This window comes from Corvus hawaiiensis, chromosome Z (assembly GCF_020740725.1).
Source record: "Corvus hawaiiensis isolate bCorHaw1 chromosome Z, bCorHaw1.pri.cur, whole genome shotgun sequence".
NCBI lineage: Eukaryota > Metazoa > Chordata > Aves > Passeriformes > Corvidae > Corvus > Corvus hawaiiensis.
In genome coordinates, this window is record NC_063255.1 from 16,992,306 (window position 1) to 17,013,591 (window position 21,286).

The 21,286-nt window shown below is 55.8% G+C and overlaps 6 protein-coding genes across 10 annotated transcripts in view; 1 reads left to right on the plus strand and 5 right to left on the minus strand.

Annotated features, from left to right (window-relative positions):
- Positions 1-21,286, plus strand: part of UBAP2 (ubiquitin associated protein 2) — a 175,699-nt gene that overhangs the window by 141,545 nt on the left and 12,868 nt on the right. The gene's annotated exons all lie outside the window — the stretch shown is intronic.
- LOC125320080 (interferon-like) lies at positions 1,479-2,123 on the minus strand. Its single transcript, XM_048292062.1, has one exon. The coding sequence runs from the start codon at positions 2,121-2,123 to the stop codon at positions 1,551-1,553; it is 573 nt and encodes a 190-aa protein (XP_048148019.1). The 3' UTR covers positions 1,479-1,550.
- On the minus strand, positions 5,537-6,183 carry LOC125320088 (interferon-like). The gene has a single exon (XM_048292071.1). The coding sequence runs from the start codon at positions 6,181-6,183 to the stop codon at positions 5,611-5,613; it is 573 nt and encodes a 190-aa protein (XP_048148028.1). The 3' UTR covers positions 5,537-5,610.
- LOC125320081 (interferon-like) lies at positions 9,600-10,244 on the minus strand. The gene has a single exon (XM_048292063.1). The coding sequence runs from the start codon at positions 10,242-10,244 to the stop codon at positions 9,672-9,674; it is 573 nt and encodes a 190-aa protein (XP_048148020.1). The 3' UTR covers positions 9,600-9,671.
- Positions 13,658-14,304, minus strand: LOC125320079 (interferon-like). Its single transcript, XM_048292060.1, has one exon. The coding sequence runs from the start codon at positions 14,302-14,304 to the stop codon at positions 13,732-13,734; it is 573 nt and encodes a 190-aa protein (XP_048148017.1). The 3' UTR covers positions 13,658-13,731.
- LOC125319727 (interferon-like) lies at positions 17,801-18,373 on the minus strand. The gene has a single exon (XM_048291229.1). It carries the CDS (start codon positions 18,371-18,373, stop codon positions 17,801-17,803), a length of 573 nt encoding a protein of 190 aa, XP_048147186.1.

A 21,286-nucleotide genomic window follows, 5' to 3' on the forward strand; every position in this document is an offset into this window, starting at 1 on the left:
AGGCATCCACGGATGGCTAGGGAGCTGCTGGGCAAACTGTGATCAAAAAGAGAAAGTTTCAGGAAGCGGGAAGGAGGACAGGTGGCCTGAAAGGAACACAGGGAAAGGGTACGGTAAGCTAGAGACAAGGTTAGGCTTGCCAAGGCCCCTTTGGAACTGAGTCTGGCCAGGGCTGTCAAGGGTGGGAGGGCAGGCTTCGCTAGATCTCTTGCAAGCAAAAGAATGTTAGCGATAATGTGCGTAAGGAAAGGGGAGACGTGGCCGTCCTGGGCAAAGAGAACGCTGAGGTTCTCAGCAACGTCTGTGCGTCCCTCTTCAGTGCGAGTGCTCCAGCCACACTGCCCAAGTTGCAGAAGGCAAAGGCAGGGAGCCCTGCGTGAAGAATGAAGAGCCCAAGGCCACTGTAGGAGAGGCTGAGGTTTGAGACCATCTTAGGAACCTGAACATGCGCAAGTCCGTGGGACATGAAGAGATTCATTAGCGGGTCCTTAGGGAACTGTCAGATGGAGTTGCTAGGCCAGCCTGGATCATATTTGAAAAATGGTGTCTTGTCAGCTGCAGTCCCTGATACCTGTGGAGGAGGGGAAGTATAGCCCTTGTTTTTAAAACGGGGAGAGCAGAAGAGCACGGGAATACGAAGCAGTCGGTCTGACCTCCGTGCCAGGCAAGACGATGGCACTGCTTCTGCTGGAACCTCAGCTGAGGCGTCTGGAAAGCAAAGAGGTGATAGGTAACAGGCAGCGTGGCTTTCCAAAGGGGAAAGTTGCCATTCCTGGCAATTTTGGTAACCATCTGTGGGTAGGGCTACAGCGTTGGTGGATGGGGGCAGAGCGCGTGACCTGGTCTGCCTGGACTTGTGCAAAGTGTTTGACGCCGTCCCGCACAACGTCCTTCTCTCTAAGTCAGAGAGCCATGGATTGGATGGATGGATTGGATGGATTGGATGGATGGATTGGATGGATGGATGGATGGATGGAGCACTCTGTGGATAAAGCAGATGAGCTGCAGTGGTGCTTTCCAGCCGTCTCCTGTCTTTATTTTTGTGGTTCTGTGGTGTTGGGCAAATGCTGGGAATGTTTTTCCAAAGAGGTTGCTGCACAAACCTGCTTGGGCAGGTGGCAGTGAGAAGAGTGGGTAGGGGCTGTGCGGAGCCCTTTCTGGAGCCGGGCTGGGAGTAGAGGAGTAGGTGTTGAGTAGAGGTGGCTTTCCGCCGGCCGAAAGGCTGAGTTTGCAGAGTTAGTGAGACGAGAGGCAGCGGCAAGTGTTTTGTCAGAGGTCTTTATTTTCAGTGGCATAAATAAGTGAATAAATAAATAAATAAATAAATGAATAAATAAGTAGAGAGAGTCCTTTGTCCAAATCGATGGGAGAGGCTGTATGAATGGAGGCGCAGCGGTAGCAGGCTGCGGGTGCCGTGCGGTTGTTGCAGCCGTGTCTGTTGTCCCAGGAGAGGAGAGGCGTGAGGCACGGGGGTGGGTTTGGGGCGTCGGTGTGGGAGCGTGGCGGGAGGCACGTGGATGTGGGTCGGTGTGTGGGGGTGGGTGTTTGCGCTAGCGGCGCATGGTGCGGGTGAGGTTGTGGAGGTGCTGTAAAGAGGTGCGAGCTTCGAGGCGGACGTGGTCCCAGGCGCAGGCGCTGTGGTTGTGGGCGTGGAGGAAGAGGTGGATGTCCCTGAAGTACTTGTTGATGGTGAGCAGCGGGTTGCGTGGTCCTTTGAAGAGCGTGGCGTTGTCAGGGAGGCATTGCTCGAGTTGGTGGATGTGGTGCTGGAGTTTGTTGAGGAGGTCGTTGCGAGCCTGGCTGTGCCAGTGCTGGCGGGTGCTGTTGGTGCCGAGGGTGTGGAAGAGGTGCTGGAGGATGCGTAGGGCGGTGGCGGCGGCTTGGTGCGGGCGGAGGTTGCTGTGGAGCAGGGTGTCGGGGAAGAAGGGCGGCTCTTGGAGGTGGCAGGGCTGTGCGTAGCTGGGAGCCACGTCCTGGAGGAGGCGGAGTGCGTCGCCGGGGAAGGTGTCGTCGTGTGTCCAGAGCTGTTGGCAGGCGAGGGTGGTGGCGAGAGCCGTGAGGAGGAGCAGGAGTGCCGGGGCGGCGTGCGGCAGGCGTGGCTGTGGGGCGTTGGGCGCAGCCATGGTGGGTCTGTGGGTGCTGTGGGGTGGTGCTGGGCAGGAGGCTGGTGAGGCTCGGCGCTGGTGCTGGCGGTGGCTGTGCTTGGGGTGCTGCCGGGTGTGCGGCTTTGTATCGCGGCAGCTTTCCCTTCATCGCTTTCTGATTGCTGGGAGTTTCTGCCCGTGGTTTCCAGTCAGGGCTGGTGGCTGTGGTGGTCTCGGGGCAGTGGTTTGTTGGGGTGTCCGTGGTTGGGGACTGTGGTGGCAGTGGGGTGGCAGGAGTGGGTGAGTGGGGTTATGAAAGCGCTGGGTCGGAGGCGTCGGGTCAGCTGTGTCAGGGAGGGTTGTTGGGTGTTCTTGGTCAGCTGCGGGGCCAGCTGCAAGGCCTGTGCTGTGCAGCTGAAGTTTCTCTTTGTGCCCAAGCATCTTTTCCACCTGCAATGCCCTGGTGGTGGCTGTGGTCACTTTTCCTTTCACTTTGTGGCTTGCCTTTATTTTCCTCTTAGGCAGTGTTTTCCTTTTGTGCTTGCAAGGGATGAGCAGTGACGTCAGTGGGCCGGGCCTGGGGATGCCCCTCTTGCAGCAAGGGCCCGGGGGCAGTGGCAGTGAACAAGGGCGTGTGTGTGGGTGTGAGCGTTGGAGGCCTGGAGGTGTTCTTGCATGGAGGGGGCCTCGCTGCAGTCTTGGAAGCTGAGGAGGCAGGGCAACAAGACATTAAAAAATAGGCTTGAGTGAAGAAGGATTAGGAAGAAAGGAGGAGCTTTGGTGCTGCTGTGTTGCTTGCTCTGTGTCTGTTGTCCCATGTGTTTGGCCCCAGAGTGAGGGCATGGTTGTGTTTTCCCTGCTTTGGTGGAGGCGGCAGGCAGAGAACAAAATGAGACTGTCCCCCGTGCGGCAAAATGTGTTGTGTTTTGGGATTGCCAGAGCCCTGCCCCGGAGCAGTGGTGTCCTGTTCCGGGCTCTTTAGTCCATGGGAGGTGTGGAGATCTTGGAGGGGCTGGCCGGCCCTGTAGACGCAGAGGGGACCAGAGCGCATCACTTGTGAGAAAGGCTGAGGGAGCTGGGCCCGGCCCGTTCAAGTGAAGTAGAGAAGACTTGGCAGTAGTTTCAGATGCCTTTGCACAAACACACGTAATATGGGGAAGAACGAAGAGGAGTTGAGGGCGTAGGCATGCCTGCGTGGGCATGATCTCCCTGGCCTCGTGGAGACATTGTGGGATTGCTCCTATGAGTGGGGCATTGGATTGGAAGGTTTTAGACGCCTGGGAAAAGAGGGTGTGGAGGCGAGGCGGGGTTTAGCTGTGTGTGTTTCAGTGAGCAAGTGGAAAGTATGGAAATGTTCCTGGGTTAGGACGAGGAGCCATTGGAGAGCTTGTGGGTCCAGGTTAAGGGGGAACCAGAGACACGGGATGTTGGAGTGGCTGGGGTCCGGTACAGGCCCATCGAGCCGGGAGGATGGAGTGGACGAAGCCCCGTATAGCCGGATGGTAGTGGTTTTGCGTTTGCAAGCCCTGGGCCTCAGTGGGGTTTTGAAGCACAGCGATATCTTTTGGAGAGGCAACGTGGCAGGACTCCGGCCACGTGGGAGGTTTCTGGAATGTGTCAGTGACAAGTCCCTTGCGCAAGTGACTGAGGAGCCAGCAAGGACAGAGGCCGTGTGCTCACCAGTAGGAGGAGCTGGTGGGGAATACGATGCTCCAAGGCAGCCTTGGCTGCAGTGACCACGGGATGTTGGAGTAGGAGATCCTCGGGATAGTGAGCCGGTCAGCCAGTGAACTCCCTGGCCCGGACTTGAGAGAGCAGACTTTGGGCTCTTCAAGGATGTACTTGACAGAGTGCCAGATGATAGAGGCCTGGAGGACAGAGGGGCCCCAGGATGTGGCTGAGTTTCAAGGATCCCCTTCCTCCAAGCTGAGGAGTGATGCATTTGAAGCAGGGGGAACTGGTGCGAAAACGCCAGGAGGCATCCACGGATGGCTAGGGAGCTGCTGGGCAAACTGTGATCAAAAAGAGAAAGTTTCAGGAAGCGGGAAGGAGGACAGGTGGCCTGAAAGGAACACAGGGAAAGGGTACGGTAAGCTAGAGACAAGGTTAGGCTTGCCAAGGCCCCTTTGGAACTGAGTCTGGCCAGGGCTGTCAAGGGTGGGAGGGCAGGCTTCGCTAGATCTCTTGCAAGCAAAAGAATGTTAGCGATAATGTGCGTAAGGAAAGGGGAGACGTGGCCGTCCTGGGCAAAGAGAACGCTGAGGTTCTCAGCAACGTCTGTGCGTCCCTCTTCAGTGCGAGTGCTCCAGCCACACTGCCCAAGTTGCAGAAGGCAAATGCAGGGAGCCCTGCGTGAAGAATGAAGAGCCCAAGGCCACTGTAGGAGAGGCTGAGGTTTGAGACCATCTTAGGAACCTGAACATGCGCAAGTCCGTGGGACATGAAGAGATTCATTAGCGGGTCCTTAGGGAACTGTCAGATGGAGTTGCTAGGCCAGCCTGGATCATATTTGAAAAATGGTGTCTTGTCAGCTGCAGTCCCTGATACCTGTGGAGGAGGGGAAGTATAGCCCTTGTTTTTAAAACGGGGAGAGCAGAAGAGCACGGGAATACGAAGCAGTCGGTCTGACCTCCGTGCCAGGCAAGACGATGGCACTGCTTCTGCTGGAACCTCAGCTGAGGCGTCTGGAAAGCAAAGAGGTGATAGGTAACAGGCAGCGTGGCTTTCCAAAGGGGAAAGTTGCCATTCCTGGCAATTTTGGTAACCATCTGTGGGTAGGGCTACAGCGTTGGTGGATGGGGGCAGAGCGCGTGACCTGGTCTGCCTGGACTTGTGCAAAGTGTTTGACGCCGTCCCGCACAACGTCCTTCTCTCTAAGTCAGAGAGCCATGGATTGGATGGATGGATTGGATGGATTGGATGGATGGATTGGATGGATGGATGGATGGATGGAGCACTCTGTGGATAAAGCAGATGAGCTGCAGTGGTGCTTTCCAGCCGTCTCCTGTCTTTATTTTTGTGGTTCTGTGGTGTTGGGCAAATGCTGGGAATGTTTTTCCAAAGAGGTTGCTGCACAAACCTGCTTGGGCAGGTGGCAGTGAGAAGAGTGGGTAGGGGCTGTGCGGAGCCCTTTCTGGAGCCGGGCTGGGAGTAGAGGAGTAGGTGTTGAGTAGAGGTGGCTTTCCGCCGGCCGAAAGGCTGAGTTTGCAGAGTTAGTGAGACGAGAGGCAGCGGCAAGTGTTTTGTCAGAGGTCTTTATTTTCAGTGGCATAAATAAGTGAATAAATAAATAAATAAATAAATGAATAAATAAGTAGAGAGAGTCCTTTGTCCAAATCGATGGGAGAGGCTGTATGAATGGAGGCGCAGCGGTAGCAGGCTGCGGGTGCCGTGCGGTTGTTGCAGCCGTGTCTGTTGTCCCAGGAGAGGGGAGGCGTGAGGCACGGGGGTGGGTTTGGGGCGTCGGTGTGGGAGCGTGGCGGGAGGCACGTGGATGTGGGTCGGTGTGTGGGGGTGGGTGTTTGCGCTAGCGGCGCATGGTGCGGGTGAGGTTGTGGAGGTGCTGTAAAGAGGTGCGAGCTTCGAGGCGGACGTGGTCCCAGGCGCAGGCGCTGTGGTTGTGGGCGTGGAGGAAGAGGTGGATGTCCCTGAAGTACTTGTTGATGGTGAGCAGCGGGTTGCGTGGTCCTTTGAAGAGCGTGGCGTTGTCAGGGAGGCATTGCTCGAGTTGGTGGATGTGGTGCTGGAGTTTGTTGAGGAGGTCGTTGCGAGCCTGGCTGTGCCAGTGCTGGCGGGTGCTGTTGGTGCCGAGGGTGCGGAAGAGGTGCTGGAGGATGCGTAGGGCGGTGGCGGCGGCTTGGTGCGGGCGGAGGTTGCTGTGGAGCAGGGTGTCGGGGAAGAAGGGCGGCTCTTGGAGGTGGCAGGGCTGTGCGTAGCTGGGAGCCACGTCCTGGAGGAGGCGGAGTGCGTCGCCGGGGAAGGTGTCGTCGTGTGTCCAGAGCTGTTGGCAGGCGAGGGTGGTGGCGAGAGCCGTGAGGAGGAGCAGGAGTGCCGGGGCGGCGTGCGGCAGGCGTGGCTGTGGGGCGTTGGGCGCAGCCATGGTGGGTCTGTGGGTGCTGTGGGGTGGTGCTGGGCAGGAGGCTGGTGAGGCTCGGCGCTGGTGCTGGCGGTGGCTGTGCTTGGGGTGCTGCCGGGTGTGCGGCTTTGTATCGCGGCGGCTTTCCCTTCATCGCTTTCTGATTGCTGGGAGTTTCTGCCCGTGGTTTCCAGTCAGGGCTGGTGGCTGTGGTGGTCTCGGGGCAGTGGTTTGTTGGGGTGTCCGTGGTTGGGGACTGTGGTGGCAGTGGGGTGGCAGTAGCGGGTGAGTGGGGTTATGAAAGCGCTGGGTCGGAGGCGTCGGGTCAGCTGTGTCAGGGAGGGTTGTTGGGTGTTCTTGGTCAGCTGCGGGGCCAGCTGCAAGGCCTGTGCTGTGCAGCTGAAGTTTCTCTTTGTGCCCAAGCGTCTTTTCCACCTGCAATGCCCTGGTGGTGGCTGTGGTCACTTTTCCTTTCACTTTGTGGCTTGCCTTTATTTTCCTCTTAGGCAGTGTTTTCCTTTTGTGCTTGCAAGGGATGAGCAGTGACGTCAGTGGGCCGGGCCTGGGGATGCCCCTCTTGCAGCAAGGGCCCCGGGGGCAGTGGCAGTGAACAAGGGCGTGTGTGTGGGTGTGAGCGTTGGAGGCCTGGAGGTGTTCTTGCATGGAGGGGGCCTCGCTGCAGTCTTGGAAGCTGAGGAGGCAGGGCAACAAGACATTAAAAAATAGGCTTGAGTGAAGAAGGATTAGGAAGAAAGGAGGAGCTTTGGTGCTGCTGTGTTGCTTGCTCTGTGTCTGTTGTCCCATGTGTTTGGCCCCAGAGTGAGGGCATGGTTGTGTTTTCCCTGCTTTGGTGGAGGAGGCAGGCAGAGAACAAAATGAGACTGTCCCCCGTGCGGCAAAATGTGTTGTGTTTTGGGATTGCCAGAGCCCTGCCCCGGAGCAGTGGTGTCCTGTTCCGGGCTCTTTAGTCCATGGGAGGTGTGGAGATCTTGGAGGGGCTGGCCGGCCCTGTAGACGCAGAGGGGACCGGAGCGCATCACTTGTGAGAAAGGCTGAGGGAGCTGGGCCCGGCCCGTTCAAGTGAAGTAGAGAAGACTTGGCAGTAGTTTCAGATGCCTTTGCACAAACACACGTAATATGGGGAAGAACGAAGAGGAGTTGAGGGCGTAGGCATGCCTGCGTGGGCATGATCTCCCTGGCCTCGTGGAGACATTGTGGGATTGCTCCTATGAGTGGGGCATTGGATTGGAAGGTTTTAGACGCCTGGGAAAAGAGGGTGTGGAGGCGAGGCGGGGTTTAGCTGTGTGTGTTTCAGTGAGCAAGTGGAAAGTATGGAAATGTTCCTGGGTTAGGACGAGGAGCCATTGGAGAGCTTGTGGGTCCAGGTTAAGGGGGAACCAGAGACACGGGATGTTGGAGTGGCTGGGGTCCGGTACAGGCCCATCGAGCCGGGAGGATGGAGTGGACGAAGCCCCGTATAGCCGGATGGTAGTGGTTTTGCGTTTGCAAGCCCTGGGCCTCAGTGGGGTTTTGAAGCACAGCGATATCTTTTGGAGAGGCAACGTGGCAGGACTCCGGCCACGTGGGAGGTTTCTGGAATGTGTCAGTGACAAGTCCCTTGCGCAAGTGACTGAGGAGCCAGCAAGGACAGAGGCCGTGTGCTCACCAGTAGGAGGAGCTGGTGGGGAATACGATGCTCCAAGGCAGCCTTGGCTGCAGTGACCACGGGATGTTGGAGTAGGAGATCCTCGGGATAGTGAGCCGGTCAGCCAGTGAACTCCCTGGCCCGGACTTGAGAGAGCAGACTTTGGGCTCTTCAAGGATGTACTTGACAGAGTGCCAGATGATAGAGGCCTGGAGGACAGAGGGGCCCCAGGATGTGGCTGAGTTTCAAGGATCCCCTTCCTCCAAGCTGAGGAGTGATGCATTTGAAGCAGGGGGAACTGGTGCGAAAACGCCAGGAGGCATCCACGGATGGCTAGGGAGCTGCTGGGCAAACTGTGATCAAAAAGAGAAAGTTTCAGGAAGCGGGAAGGAGGACAGGTGGCCTGAAAGGAACACAGGGAAAGGGTACGGTAAGCTAGAGACAAGGTTAGGCTTGCCAAGGCCCCTTTGGAACTGAGTCTGGCCAGGGCTGTCAAGGGTGGGAGGGCAGGCTTCGCTAGATCTCTTGCAAGCAAAAGAATGTTAGCGATAATGTGCGTAAGGAAAGGGGAGACGTGGCCGTCCTGGGCAAAGAGAACGCTGAGGTTCTCAGCAACGTCTGTGCGTCCCTCTTCAGTGCGAGTGCTCCAGCCACACTGCCCAAGTTGCAGAAGGCAAAGGCAGGGAGCCCTGCGTGAAGAATGAAGAGCCCAAGGCCACTGTAGGAGAGGCTGAGGTTTGAGACCATCTTAGGAACCTGAACATGCGCAAGTCCGTGGGACATGAAGAGATTCATTAGCGGGTCCTTAGGGAACTGTCAGATGGAGTTGCTAGGCCAGCCTGGATCATATTTGAAAAATGGTGTCTTGTCAGCTGAAGTCCCTGATACCTGTGGAGGAGGGGAAGTATAGCCCTTGTTTTTAAAACGGGGAGAGCAGAAGAGCACGGGAATACGAAGCAGTCGGTCTGACCTCCGTGCCAGGCAAGACGATGGCACTGCTTCTGCTGGAACCTCAGCTGAGGCGTCTGGAAAGCAAAGAGGTGATAGGTAACAGGCAGCGTGGCTTTCCAAAGGGGAAAGTTGCCATTCCTGGCAATTTTGGTAACCATCTGTGGGTAGGGCTACAGCGTTGGTGGATGGGGGCAGAGCGCGTGACCTGGTCTGCCTGGACTTGTGCAAAGTGTTTGACGCCGTCCCGCACAACGTCCTTCTCTCTAAGTCAGAGAGCCATGGATTGGATGGATGGATTGGATGGATTGGATGGATGGATTGGATGGATGGATGGATGGATGGAGCACTCTGTGGATAAAGCAGATGAGCTGCAGTGGTGCTTTCCAGCCGTCTCCTGTCTTTATTTTTGTGGTTCTGTGGTGTTGGGCAAATGCTGGGAATGTTTTTCCAAAGAGGTTGCTGCACAAACCTGCTTGGGCAGGTGGCAGTGAGAAGAGTGGGTAGGGGCTGTGCGGAGCCCTTTCTGGAGCCGGGCTGGGAGTAGAGGAGTAGGTGTTGAGTAGAGGTGGCTTTCCGCCGGCCGAAAGGCTGAGTTTGCAGAGTTAGTGAGACGAGAGGCAGCGGCAAGTGTTTTGTCAGAGGTCTTTATTTTCAGTGGCATAAATAAGTGAATAAATAAATAAATAAATAAATGAATAAATAAGTAGAGAGAGTCCTTTGTCCAAATCGATGGGAGAGGCTGTATGAATGGAGGCGCAGCGGTAGCAGGCTGCGGGTGCCGTGCGGTTGTTGCAGCCGTGTCTGTTGTCCCAGGAGAGGAGAGGCGTGAGGCACGGGGGTGGGTTTGGGGCGTCGGTGTGGGAGCGTGGCGGGAGGCACGTGGATGTGGGTCGGTGTGTGGGGGTGGGTGTTTGCGCTAGCGGCGCATGGTGCGGGTGAGGTTGTGGAGGTGCTGTAAAGAGGTGCGAGCTTCGAGGCGGACGTGGTCCCAGGCGCAGGCGCTGTGGTTGTGGGCGTGGAGGAAGAGGTGGATGTCCCTGAAGTACTTGTTGATGGTGAGCAGCGGGTTGCGTGGTCCTTTGAAGAGCGTGGCGTTGTCAGGGAGGCATTGCTCGAGTTGGTGGATGTGGTGCTGGAGTTTGTTGAGGAGGTCGTTGCGAGCCTGGCTGTGCCAGTGCTGGCGGGTGCTGTTGGTGCCGAGGGTGTGGAAGAGGTGCTGGAGGATGCGTAGGGCGGTGGCGGCGGCTTGGTGCGGGCGGAGGTTGCTGTGGAGCAGGGTGTCGGGGAAGAAGGGCGGCTCTTGGAGGTGGCAGGGCTGTGCGTAGCTGGGAGCCACGTCCTGGAGGAGGCGGAGTGCGTCGCCGGGGAAGGTGTCGTCGTGTGTCCAGAGCTGTTGGCAGGCGAGGGTGGTGGCGAGAGCCGTGAGGAGGAGCAGGAGTGCCGGGGCGGCGTGCGGCAGGCGTGGCTGTGGGGCGTTGGGCGCAGCCATGGTGGGTCTGTGGGTGCTGTGGGGTGGTGCTGGGCAGGAGGCTGGTGAGGCTCGGCGCTGGTGCTGGCGGTGGCTGTGCTTGGGGTGCTGCCGGGTGTGCGGCTTTGTATCGCGGCAGCTTTCCCTTCATCGCTTTCTGATTGCTGGGAGTTTCTGCCCGTGGTTTCCAGTCAGGGCTGGTGGCTGTGGTGGTCTCGGGGCAGTGGTTTGTTGGGGTGTCCGTGGTTGGGGACTGTGGTGGCAGTGGGGTGGCAGGAGTGGGTGAGTGGGGTTATGAAAGCGCTGGGTCGGAGGCGTCGGGTCAGCTGTGTCAGGGAGGGTTGTTGGGTGTTCTTGGTCAGCTGCGGGGCCAGCTGCAAGGCCTGTGCTGTGCAGCTGAAGTTTCTCTTTGTGCCCAAGCATCTTTTCCACCTGCAATGCCCTGGTGGTGGCTGTGGTCACTTTTCCTTTCACTTTGTGGCTTGCCTTTATTTTCCTCTTAGGCAGTGTTTTCCTTTTGTGCTTGCAAGGGATGAGCAGTGACGTCAGTGGGCCGGGCCTGGGGATGCCCCTCTTGCAGCAAGGGCCCGGGGGCAGTGGCAGTGAACAAGGGCGTGTGTGTGGGTGTGAGCGTTGGAGGCCTGGAGGTGTTCTTGCATGGAGGGGGCCTCGCTGCAGTCTTGGAAGCTGAGGAGGCAGGGCAACAAGACATTAAAAAATAGGCTTGAGTGAAGAAGGATTAGGAAGAAAGGAGGAGCTTTGGTGCTGCTGTGTTGCTTGCTCTGTGTCTGTTGTCCCATGTGTTTGGCCCCAGAGTGAGGGCATGGTTGTGTTTTCCCTGCTTTGGTGGAGGCGGCAGGCAGAGAACAAAATGAGACTGTCCCCCGTGCGGCAAAATGTGTTGTGTTTTGGGATTGCCAGAGCCCTGCCCCGGAGCAGTGGTGTCCTGTTCCGGGCTCTTTAGTCCATGGGAGGTGTGGAGATCTTGGAGGGGCTGGCCGGCCCTGTAGACGCAGAGGGGACCGGAGCGCATCACTTGTGAGAAAGGCTGAGGGAGCTGGGCCCGGCCCGTTCAAGTGAAGTAGAGAAGACTTGGCAGTAGTTTCAGATGCCTTTGCACAAACACACGTAATATGGGGAAGAACGAAGAGGAGTTGAGGGCGTAGGCATGCCTGCGTGGGCATGATCTCCCTGGCCTCGTGGAGACATTGTGGGATTGCTCCTATGAGTGGGGCATTGGATTGGAAGGTTTTAGACGCCTGGGAAAAGAGGGTGTGGAGGCGAGGCGGGGTTTAGCTGTGTGTGTTTCAGTGAGCAAGTGGAAAGTATGGAAATGTTCCTGGGTTAGGACGAGGAGCCATTGGAGAGCTTGTGGGTCCAGGTTAAGGGGGAACCAGAGACACGGGATGTTGGAGTGGCTGGGGTCCGGTACAGGCCCATCGAGCCGGGAGGATGGAGTGGACGAAGCCCCGTATAGCCGGATGGTAGTGGTTTTGCGTTTGCAAGCCCTGGGCCTCAGTGGGGTTTTGAAGCACAGCGATATCTTTTGGAGAGGCAACGTGGCAGGACTCCGGCCACGTGGGAGGTTTCTGGAATGTGTCAGTGACAAGTCCCTTGCGCAAGTGACTGAGGAGCCAGCAAGGACAGAGGCCGTGTGCTCACCAGTAGGAGGAGCTGGTGGGGAATACGATGCTCCAAGGCAGCCTTGGCTGCAGTGACCACGGGATGTTGGAGTAGGAGATCCTCGGGATAGTGAGCCGGTCAGCCAGTGAACTCCCTGGCCCGGACTTGAGAGAGCAGACTTTGGGCTCTTCAAGGATGTACTTGACAGAGTGCCAGATGATAGAGGCCTGGAGGACAGAGGGGCCCCAGGATGTGGCTGAGTTTCAAGGATCCCCTTCCTCCAAGCTGAGGAGTGATGCATTTGAAGCAGGGGGAACTGGTGCGAAAACGCCAGGAGGCATCCACGGATGGCTAGGGAGCTGCTGGGCAAACTGTGATCAAAAAGAGAAAGTTTCAGGAAGCGGGAAGGAGGACAGGTGGCCTGAAAGGAACACAGGGAAAGGGTACGGTAAGCTAGAGACAAGGTTAGGCTTGCCAAGGCCCCTTTGGAACTGAGTCTGGCCAGGGCTGTCAAGGGTGGGAGGGCAGGCTTCGCTAGATCTCTTGCAAGCAAAAGAATGTTAGCGATAATGTGCGTAAGGAAAGGGGAGACGTGGCCGTCCTGGGCAAAGAGAACGCTGAGGTTCTCAGCAACGTCTGTGCGTCCCTCTTCAGTGCGAGTGCTCCAGCCACACTGCCCAAGTTGCAGAAGGCAAATGCAGGGAGCCCTGCGTGAAGAATGAAGAGCCCAAGGCCACTGTAGGAGAGGCTGAGGTTTGAGACCATCTTAGGAACCTGAACATGCGCAAGTCCGTGGGACATGAAGAGATTCATTAGCGGGTCCTTAGGGAACTGTCAGATGGAGTTGCTAGGCCAGCCTGGATCATATTTGAAAAATGGTGTCTTGTCAGCTGAAGTCCCTGATACCTGTGGAGGAGGGGAAGTATAGCCCTTGTTTTTAAAACGGGGAGAGCAGAAGAGCACGGGAATACGAAGCAGTCGGTCTGACCTCCGTGCCAGGCAAGACGATGGCACTGCTTCTGCTGGAACCTCAGCTGAGGCGTCTGGAAAGCAAAGAGGTGATAGGTAACAGGCAGCGTGGCTTTCCAAAGGGGAAAGTTGCCATTCCTGGCAATTTTGGTAACCATCTGTGGGTAGGGCTACAGCGTTGGTGGATGGGGGCAGAGCGCGTGACCTGGTCTGCCTGGACTTGTGCAAAGTGTTTGACGCCGTCCCGCACAACGTCCTTCTCTCTAAGTCAGAGAGCCATGGATTGGATGGATGGATTGGATGGATTGGATGGATGGATTGGATGGATGGATGGATGGATGGAGCACTCTGTGGATAAAGCAGATGAGCTGCAGTGGTGCTTTCCAGCCGTCTCCTGTCTTTATTTTTGTGGTTCTGTGGTGTTGGGCAAATGCTGGGAATGTTTTTCCAAAGAGGTTGCTGCACAAACCTGCTTGGGCAGGTGGCAGTGAGAAGAGTGGGTAGGGGCTGTGCGGAGCCCTTTCTGGAGCCGGGCTGGGAGTAGAGGAGTAGGTGTTGAGTAGAGGTGGCTTTCCGCTGGCCGAAAGGCTGAGTTTGCAGAGTTAGTGAGACGAGAGGCAGCGGCAAGTGTTTTGTCAGAGGTCTTTATTTTCAGTGGCATAAATAAGTGAATAAATAAATAAATAAATAAATGAATAAATAAGTAGAGAGAGTCCTTTGTCCAAATCGATGGGAGAGGCTGTATGAATGGAGGCGCAGCGGTAGCAGGCTGCGGGTGCCGTGCGGTTGTTGCAGCCGTGTCTGTTGTCCCAGGAGAGGGGAGGCGTGAGGCACGGGGGTGGGTTTGGGGCGTCGGTGTGGGAGCGTGGCGGGAGGCACGTGGATGTGGGTCGGTGTGTGGGGGTGGGTGTTTGCGCTAGCGGCGCATGGTGCGGGTGAGGTTGTGGAGGTGCTGTAAAGAGGTGCGAGCTTCGAGGCGGACGTGGTCCCAGGCGCAGGCGCTGTGGTTGTGGGCGTGGAGGAAGAGGTGGATGTCCCTGAAGTACTTGTTGATGGTGAGCAGCGGGTTGCGTGGTCCTTTGAAGAGCGTGGCGTTGTCAGGGAGGCATTGCTCGAGTTGGTGGATGTGGTGCTGGAGTTTGTTGAGGAGGTCGTTGCGAGCCTGGCTGTGCCAGTGCTGGCGGGTGCTGTTGGTGCCGAGGGTGTGGAAGAGGTGCTGGAGGATGCGTAGGGCGGTGGCGGCGGCTTGGTGCGGGCGGAGGTTGCTGTGGAGCAGGGTGTCGGGGAAGAAGGGCGGCTCTTGGAGGTGGCAGGGCTGTGCGTAGCTGGGAGCCACGTCCTGGAGGAGGCGGAGTGCGTCGCCGGGGAAGGTGTCGTCGTGTGTCCAGAGCTGTTGGCAGGCGAGGGTGGTGGCGAGAGCCGTGAGGAGGAGCAGGAGTGCCGGGGCGGCGTGCGGCAGGCGTGGCTGTGGGGCGTTGGGCGCAGCCATGGTGGGTCTGTGGGTGCTGTGGGGTGGTGCTGGGCAGGAGGCTGGTGAGGCTCGGCGCTGGTGCTGGCGGTGGCTGTGCTTGGGGTGCTGCCGGGTGTGCGGCTTTGTATCGCGGCGGCTTTCCCTTCATCGCTTTCTGATTGCTGGGAGTTTCTGCCCGTGGTTTCCAGTCAGGGCTGGTGGCTGTGGTGGTCTCGGGGCAGTGGTTTGTTGGGGTGTCCGTGGTTGGGGACTGTGGTGGCAGTGGGGTGGCAGTAGTGGGTGAGTGGGGTTATGAAAGCGCTGGGTCGGAGGCGTCGGGTCAGCTGTGTCAGGGAGGGTTGTTGGGTGTTCTTGGTCAGCTGCGGGGCCAGCTGCAAGGCCTGTGCTGTGCAGCTGAAGTTTCTCTTTGTGCCCAAGCGTCTTTTCCACCTGCAATGCCCTGGTGGTGGCTGTGGTCACTTTTCCTTTCACTTTGTGGCTTGCCTTTATTTTCCTCTTAGGCAGTGTTTTCCTTTTGTGCTTGCAAGGGATGAGCAGTGACGTCAGTGGGCCGGGCCTGGGGATGCCCCTCTTGCAGCAAGGGCCCCGGGGGCAGTGGCAGTGAACAAGGGCGTGTGTGTGGGTGTGAGCGTTGGAGGCCTGGAGGTGTTCTTGCATGGAGGGGGCCTCGCTGCAGTCTTGGAAGCTGAGGAGGCAGGGCAACAAGACATTAAAAAATAGGCTTGAGTGAAGAAGGATTAGGAAGAAAGGAGGAGCTTTGGTGCTGCTGTGTTGCTTGCTCTGTGTCTGTTGTCCCATGTGTTTGGCCCCAGAGTGAGGGCATGGTTGTGTTTTCCCTGCTTTGGTGGAGGAGGCAGGCAGAGAACAAAATGAGACTGTCCCCCGTGCGGCAAAATGTGTTGTGTTTTGGGATTGCCAGAGCCCTGCCCCGGAGCAGTGGTGTCCTGTTCCGGGCTCTTTAGTCCATGGGAGGTGTGGAGATCTTGGAGGGGCTGGCCGGCCCTGTAGACGCAGAGGGGACCGGAGCGCATCACTTGTGAGAAAGGCTGAGGGAGCTGGGCCCGGCCCGTTCAAGTGAAGTAGAGAAGACTTGGCAGTAGTTTCAGATGCCTTTGCACAAACACACGTAATATGGGGAAGAACGAAGAGGAGTTGAGGGCGTAGGCATGCCTGCGTGGGCATGATCTCCCTGGCCTCGTGGAGACATTGTGGGATTGCTCCTATGAGTGGGGCATTGGATTGGAAGGTTTTAGACGCCTGGGAAAAGAGGGTGTGGAGGCGAGGCGGGGTTTAGCTGTGTGTGTTTCAGTGAGCAAGTGGAAAGTATGGAAGTGTTCCTGGGTTAGGACGAGGAGCCATTGGAGAGCTTGTGGGTCCAGGTTAAGGGGGAACCAGAGACACGGGATGTTGGAGTGGCTGGGGTCCGGTACAGGCCCATCGAGCCGGGAGGATGGAGTGGACGAAGCCCCGTATAGCCGGATGGTAGTGGTTTTGCGTTTGCAAGCCCTGGGCCTCAGTGGGGTTTTGAAGCACAGCGATATCTTTTGGAGAGGCAACGTGGCAGGACTCTGGCCACGTGGGAGGTTTCTGGAATGTGTCAGTGACAAGTCCCTTGCGCAAGTGACTGAGGAGCCAGCAAGGACAGAGGCCGTGTGCTCACCAGTAGGAGGAGCTGGTGGGGAATACGATGCTCCAAGGCAGCCTTGGCTGCAGTGACCACGGGATGTTGGAGTAGGAGATCCTCGGGATAGTGAGCCGGTCAGCCAGTGAACTCCCTGGCCCGGACTTGAGAGAGCAGACTTTGGGCTCTTCAAGGATGTACTTGACAGAGTGCCAGATGATAGAGGCCTGGAGGACAGAGGGGCCCCAGGATGTGGCTGAGTTTCAAGGATCCCCTTCCTCCAAGCTGAGGAGTGATGCATTTGAAGCAGGGGGAACTGGTGCGAAAACGCCAGGAGGCATCCACGGATGGCTAGGGAGCTGCTGGGCAAACTGTGATCAAAAAGAGAAAGTTTCAGGAAGCGGGAAGGAGGACAGGTGGCCTGAAAGGAACACAGGGAAAGGGTACGGTAAGCTAGAGACAAGGTTAGGCTTGCCAAGGCCCCTTTGGAACTGAGTCTGGCCAGGGCTGTCAAGGGTGGGAGGGCAGGCTTCGCTAGATCTCTTGCAAGCAAAAGAATGTTAGCGATAATGTGCGTAAGGAAAGGGGAGACGTGGCCGTCCTGGGCAAAGAGAACGCTGAGGTTCTCAGCAACGTCTGTGCGTCCCTCTTCAGTGCGAGTGCTCCAGCCACACTGCCCAAGTTGCAGAAGGCAAATGCAGGGAGCCCTGCGTGAAGAATGAAGAGCCCAAGGCCACTGTAGGAGAGGCTGAGGTTTGAGACCATCTTAGGAACCTGAACATGCGCAAGTCCGTGGGACATGAAGAGATTCATTAGCGGGTCCTTAGGGAACTGTCAGATGGAGTTGCTAGGCCAGCCTGGATCATATTTGAAAAATGGTGTCTTGTCAGCTGAAGTCCCTGATACCTGTGGAGGAGGGGAAGTATAGCCCTTGTTTTTAAAACGGGGAGAGCAGAAGAGCACGGGAATACGAAGCAGTCGGTCTGACCTCCGTGCCAGGCAAGACGATGGCACTGCTTCTGCTGGAACCTCAGCTGAGGCGTCTGGAAAGCAAAGAGGTGATAGGTAACAGGCAGCGTGGCTTTCCAAAGGGGAAAGTTGCCATTCCTGGCAATTTTGGTAACCATCTGTGGGTAGGGCTACAGCGTTGGTGGATGGGGGCAGAGCGCGTGACCTGGTCTGCCTGGACTTGTGCAAAGTGTTTGACGCCGTCCCGCACAACGTCCTTCTCTCTAAGTCAGAGAGCCATGGATTGGATTGGATGGATTGGATGGATTGGATGGATGGATTGGATGGATAGATGGATGGAGCACTCTGTGGATAAAGCAGATGAGCTGCAGTGGTGCTTTCCAGCCGTCTCCTGTCTTTATTTTTGTGGTTCTGTGGTGTTGGGCAAATGCTGGGAATGTTTTTCCAAAGAGGTTGCTGCACAAACCTGCTTGGGCAGGTGGCAGTGAGAAGAGTGGGTAGGGGCTGTGCGGAGCCCTTTCTGGAGCCGGGCTGGGAGTAGAGGAGTAGGTGTTGAGTAGAGGTGGCTTTCCGCCGGCCGAAAGGCTGAGTTTGCAGAGTTAGTGAGACGAGAGGCAGCGGCAAGTGTTTTGTCAGAGGTCTTTATTTTCAGTGGCATAAATAAGTGAATAAATAAGTGAATAAATAAATAAATAAATAAATGAATAAATAAGTAGAGAGAGTCCTTTGTCCAAATCGATGGGAGAGGCTGTATGAATGGAGGCGCAGCGGTAGCAGGCTGCGGGTGCCGTGCGGTTGTTGCAGCCGTGTCTGTTGTCCCAGGAGAGGGGAGGCGTGAGGCACGGGGTGGGTTTGGGGCGTCGGTGTGGGAGCGTGGCGGGAGGCACGTGGATGTGGGTCGGTGTGTGGGGGTGGGTGTTTGCGCTAGCGGCGCATGGTGCGGGTGAGGTTGTGGAGGTGCTGTAAAGAGGTGCGAGCTTCGAGGCGGACGTGGTCCCAGGCGCAGGCGCTGTGGTTGTGGGCGTGGAGGAAGAGGTGGATGTCCCTGAAGTACTTGTTGATGGTGAGCAGCGGGTTGCGTGGTCCTTTGAAGAGCGTGGCGTTGTCAGGGAGGCATTGCTCGAGTTGGTGGATGTGGTGCTGGAGTTTGTTGAGGAGGTCGTTGCGAGCCTGGCTGTGCCAGTGCTGGCGGGTGCTGTTGGTGCCGAGGGTGCGGAAGAGGTGCTGGAGGATGCGTAGGGCGGTGGCGGCGGCTTGGTGCGGGCGGAGGTTGCTGTGGAGCAGGGTGTCGGGGAAGAAGGGCGGCTCTTGGAGGTGGCAGGGCTGTGCGTAGCTGGGAGCCACGTCCTGGAGGAGGCGGAGTGCGTCGCCGGGGAAGGTGTCGTCGTGTGTCCAGAGCTGTTGGCAGGCGAGGGTGGTGGCGAGAGCCGTGAGGAGGAGCAGGAGTGCCGGGGCGGCGTGCGGCAGGCGTGGCTGTGGGGCGTTGGGCGCAGCCATGGTGGGTCTGTGGGTGCTGTGGGGTGGTGCTGGGCAGGAGGCTGGTGAGGCTCGGCGCTGGTGCTGGCGGTGGCTGTGCTTGGGGTGCTGCCGGGTGTGCAGCTTTGTATCGCGGCAGCTTTCCCTTCATCGCTTTCTGATTGCTGGGAGTTTCCGCCCGTGGTTTCCAGTCAGGGCTGGTGGCTGTGGTGGTCTCGGGGCAGTGGTTTGTTGGGGTGTCGGTGATTATGGAGGGTGTTGGTTGTGTAGTTCTTGTAGGTCGAGGCAGCCTTGGAGATATGTTGGCCCTTGGTTGCAGGGGATTTAAACACCAAATGTTTTGATCTTGGTTGTTTTGCGCTGATGTTGGGGTTTTTTCGTGGTTTTCCTTTCTCCCCGGGTCATCTCTCATTCTTCTTGTATTTCACTGAATTTCCCTTCTTGCCCATAACAGGACACTCCATTTTTATTGTCATGTAGTATCTTGGCCTTTACCTTTTTTCCTAAACCTTTTTGTGATAATGGACAGGGGAAGTAACAGTTTTTGGTTCTGAAGAATGCTGAAATCATCCCCACTTAACTCCTCCAAAGTTAAGCATTTTGAGGATTTTTTAAGTATTTTTTCCTGACTGAGAATCACACTGGCGGGGATGTGCCAACTAAGTTTCTAGTGTAGAAAAAAGCAAGTGCTGGTACTGCTAAGTTACTGGTAAGTACCTGGTAAGTTACTGGTAAGGTGCTGATCTGATTGAGCTGTCCTAGCTTATAATGCATTGGAGTCATGCATTTTATTCTGTAAAATTCCAGTTGCACACTTCTACTGCAGGGATTTCTAGCACACACTTTCTACTAGTGTGCATAGAGATTCCTCCCTTGAGTGGGGACCCATCTCTAGGTTATTCCATGAGGCTGAGAGGAAGTATTTGCCCACAGTCATTGGGTTAATTGCATTGTTCTCTAGTTCATTAAGCTGGCTTTGAAAGGATTGTTTTAATAGAGCACTGTACAAGTAGTTACAACTATCTGTAATGTGGGGTAGATAATTCTGATTAAAATTCTTTAATCATTGTCATAATGAATTTTAATCATTTGTTTTTCCCATATATTTCCTATATAAATACATAAATACATATGTCCCTGATCCTGCAGGACAAAGTTATATAAAGGCTCAGTTACACTTTTATAATACTTTAGAGACGAATAATTTACCAGATCTGGGACTAGGATTGGATTAAGCCACACCCAGACTTCTCTGAGAATGAGTTTAGCAAGCAAGGGAGCCCTTTCTGAATTTTAGTGGGAGGCCTTCCCTGATAAATGTTGTCCAAAGCTTCCATTCTTCATGGGACCCTTCCCAAGACTTTTTGTAATTCTCCATTAATTGTTTTGGGTTTTTTACTTACCCTATGCTTGGTTCTTTTTTGCGTTCATATGAATAAATTGTTTATTTTTACACTTTGAAAGAGTTGTAAAATGGTTTATTTCTCAGGAACCTCAGGAGCTTACGTCCAGATGGCCTTTGAGGAGGTGGCTCTGGGTTTAAGCACCTGAGCACTGAATGTTTATTGATAAAGCTTCTGCAGTCTCTTGTTTCCCTTTCACAGTTTTACTTTCATTGTGATGGGGTTTAAGAAGTCTCCTCTAAGCTGTTGCTTTTGAATGATAAAGGAGTTTTTAAAATTTAATTTTTAATGGTCTGTTTTGCCCTGGATATCCCAAGTGCAGTGTGATGGTGAGAGGAGTTGGTATCAGAAGAGCCTGCTCATGGCCTTGTCTAATGATGCTTTTAGATATGTCTCCAGGAATGGATATCACTCAACCTCTCTAATCCCTGTTCTGGTGTTGTATCACCAGAATACAAAAAATAATACAAATGCATATATTCTTTCATGTTTGAATTCCCTGTATTCTAGCTTGGTCATCACCACCACTCTTGTTTTTCTCTGAGAATTGTTTAGTTCCTTCAGCCGCCTCAGAGAAGACAGAATCAATGAGGTCCCCATTGTGATGTCACAGGGTATTTCTGGTTGGGACCATCAGGAGGACAGTGGTACAATGTGGAAGTTTCATCTTAAGGAGTCCTGCTGTGTACCTGAATATGTAAGAGAGCTGATGGAAGAGCTCACCAAGCCGCTCCCCATCATTTACCAGCAGTCCTGGCTATCCAAGGAGGTCCCAGACAACTGGAGGGTGGCCAGTGTAATGCTTATCTACAGAAAGTGTCAGAAGTAGAATCTGGGGAGCTACAGGCCTGTCAGCCTGACCTCTGTGCTGGGGAAGCTCATGGAGATCTTCTTGAGTTCCCATCACATGGCACGTATGGGAGATCCAGGTGATCAGGCCCAGACAGCATGGGTTTGTGAAAGGCATAACTACGTGACCCGATCTCCTTCTATAACAAGGTGACTCTCCTAGTAGATGAGGGAAAGGCTGGGGATGTTGACTTCCCGGACTTTAAAAAAGTGTTTGACACTGTATCCCATAGAATTCTCCTGGAGACACTAGCTGCTTGTGGCTTGGATGCTCTGTTCCTCTGTTCCTTGAGCTAAAAACTGGCTGATGGCCTGGCCCAGAGAGTGCTGGTGAATGGAATTACTTGCAGCAGTCAGCTGGTCACTAGTGGTGTCCCCCAGGGCTCAGTGTTGGACCCAGTCCTGTGTGGTATCTTCATCAATGATCTGGATGAGGGAACTGAGAGCACCCTCAGTCAGTTTGAGAAGAACACCAGGTTGGGTGGCTGGAGGGCAGGAAGGCTCTGCAGAGGGATCAGGACAGGCTGGATCCGTGGGCCAGGGCCAAGTGTGTGAGGTTCAACAAGGCCAAGTACCGGCCCTTGGGTCACAACAACCTCCTGCAGCTCCAGGCTGGGATAGAATGGCTGGAAAGCTGCTGAGTGGGAAAGGACCTGGAGGTGCTGGTTTTCCGTGGCTGAAC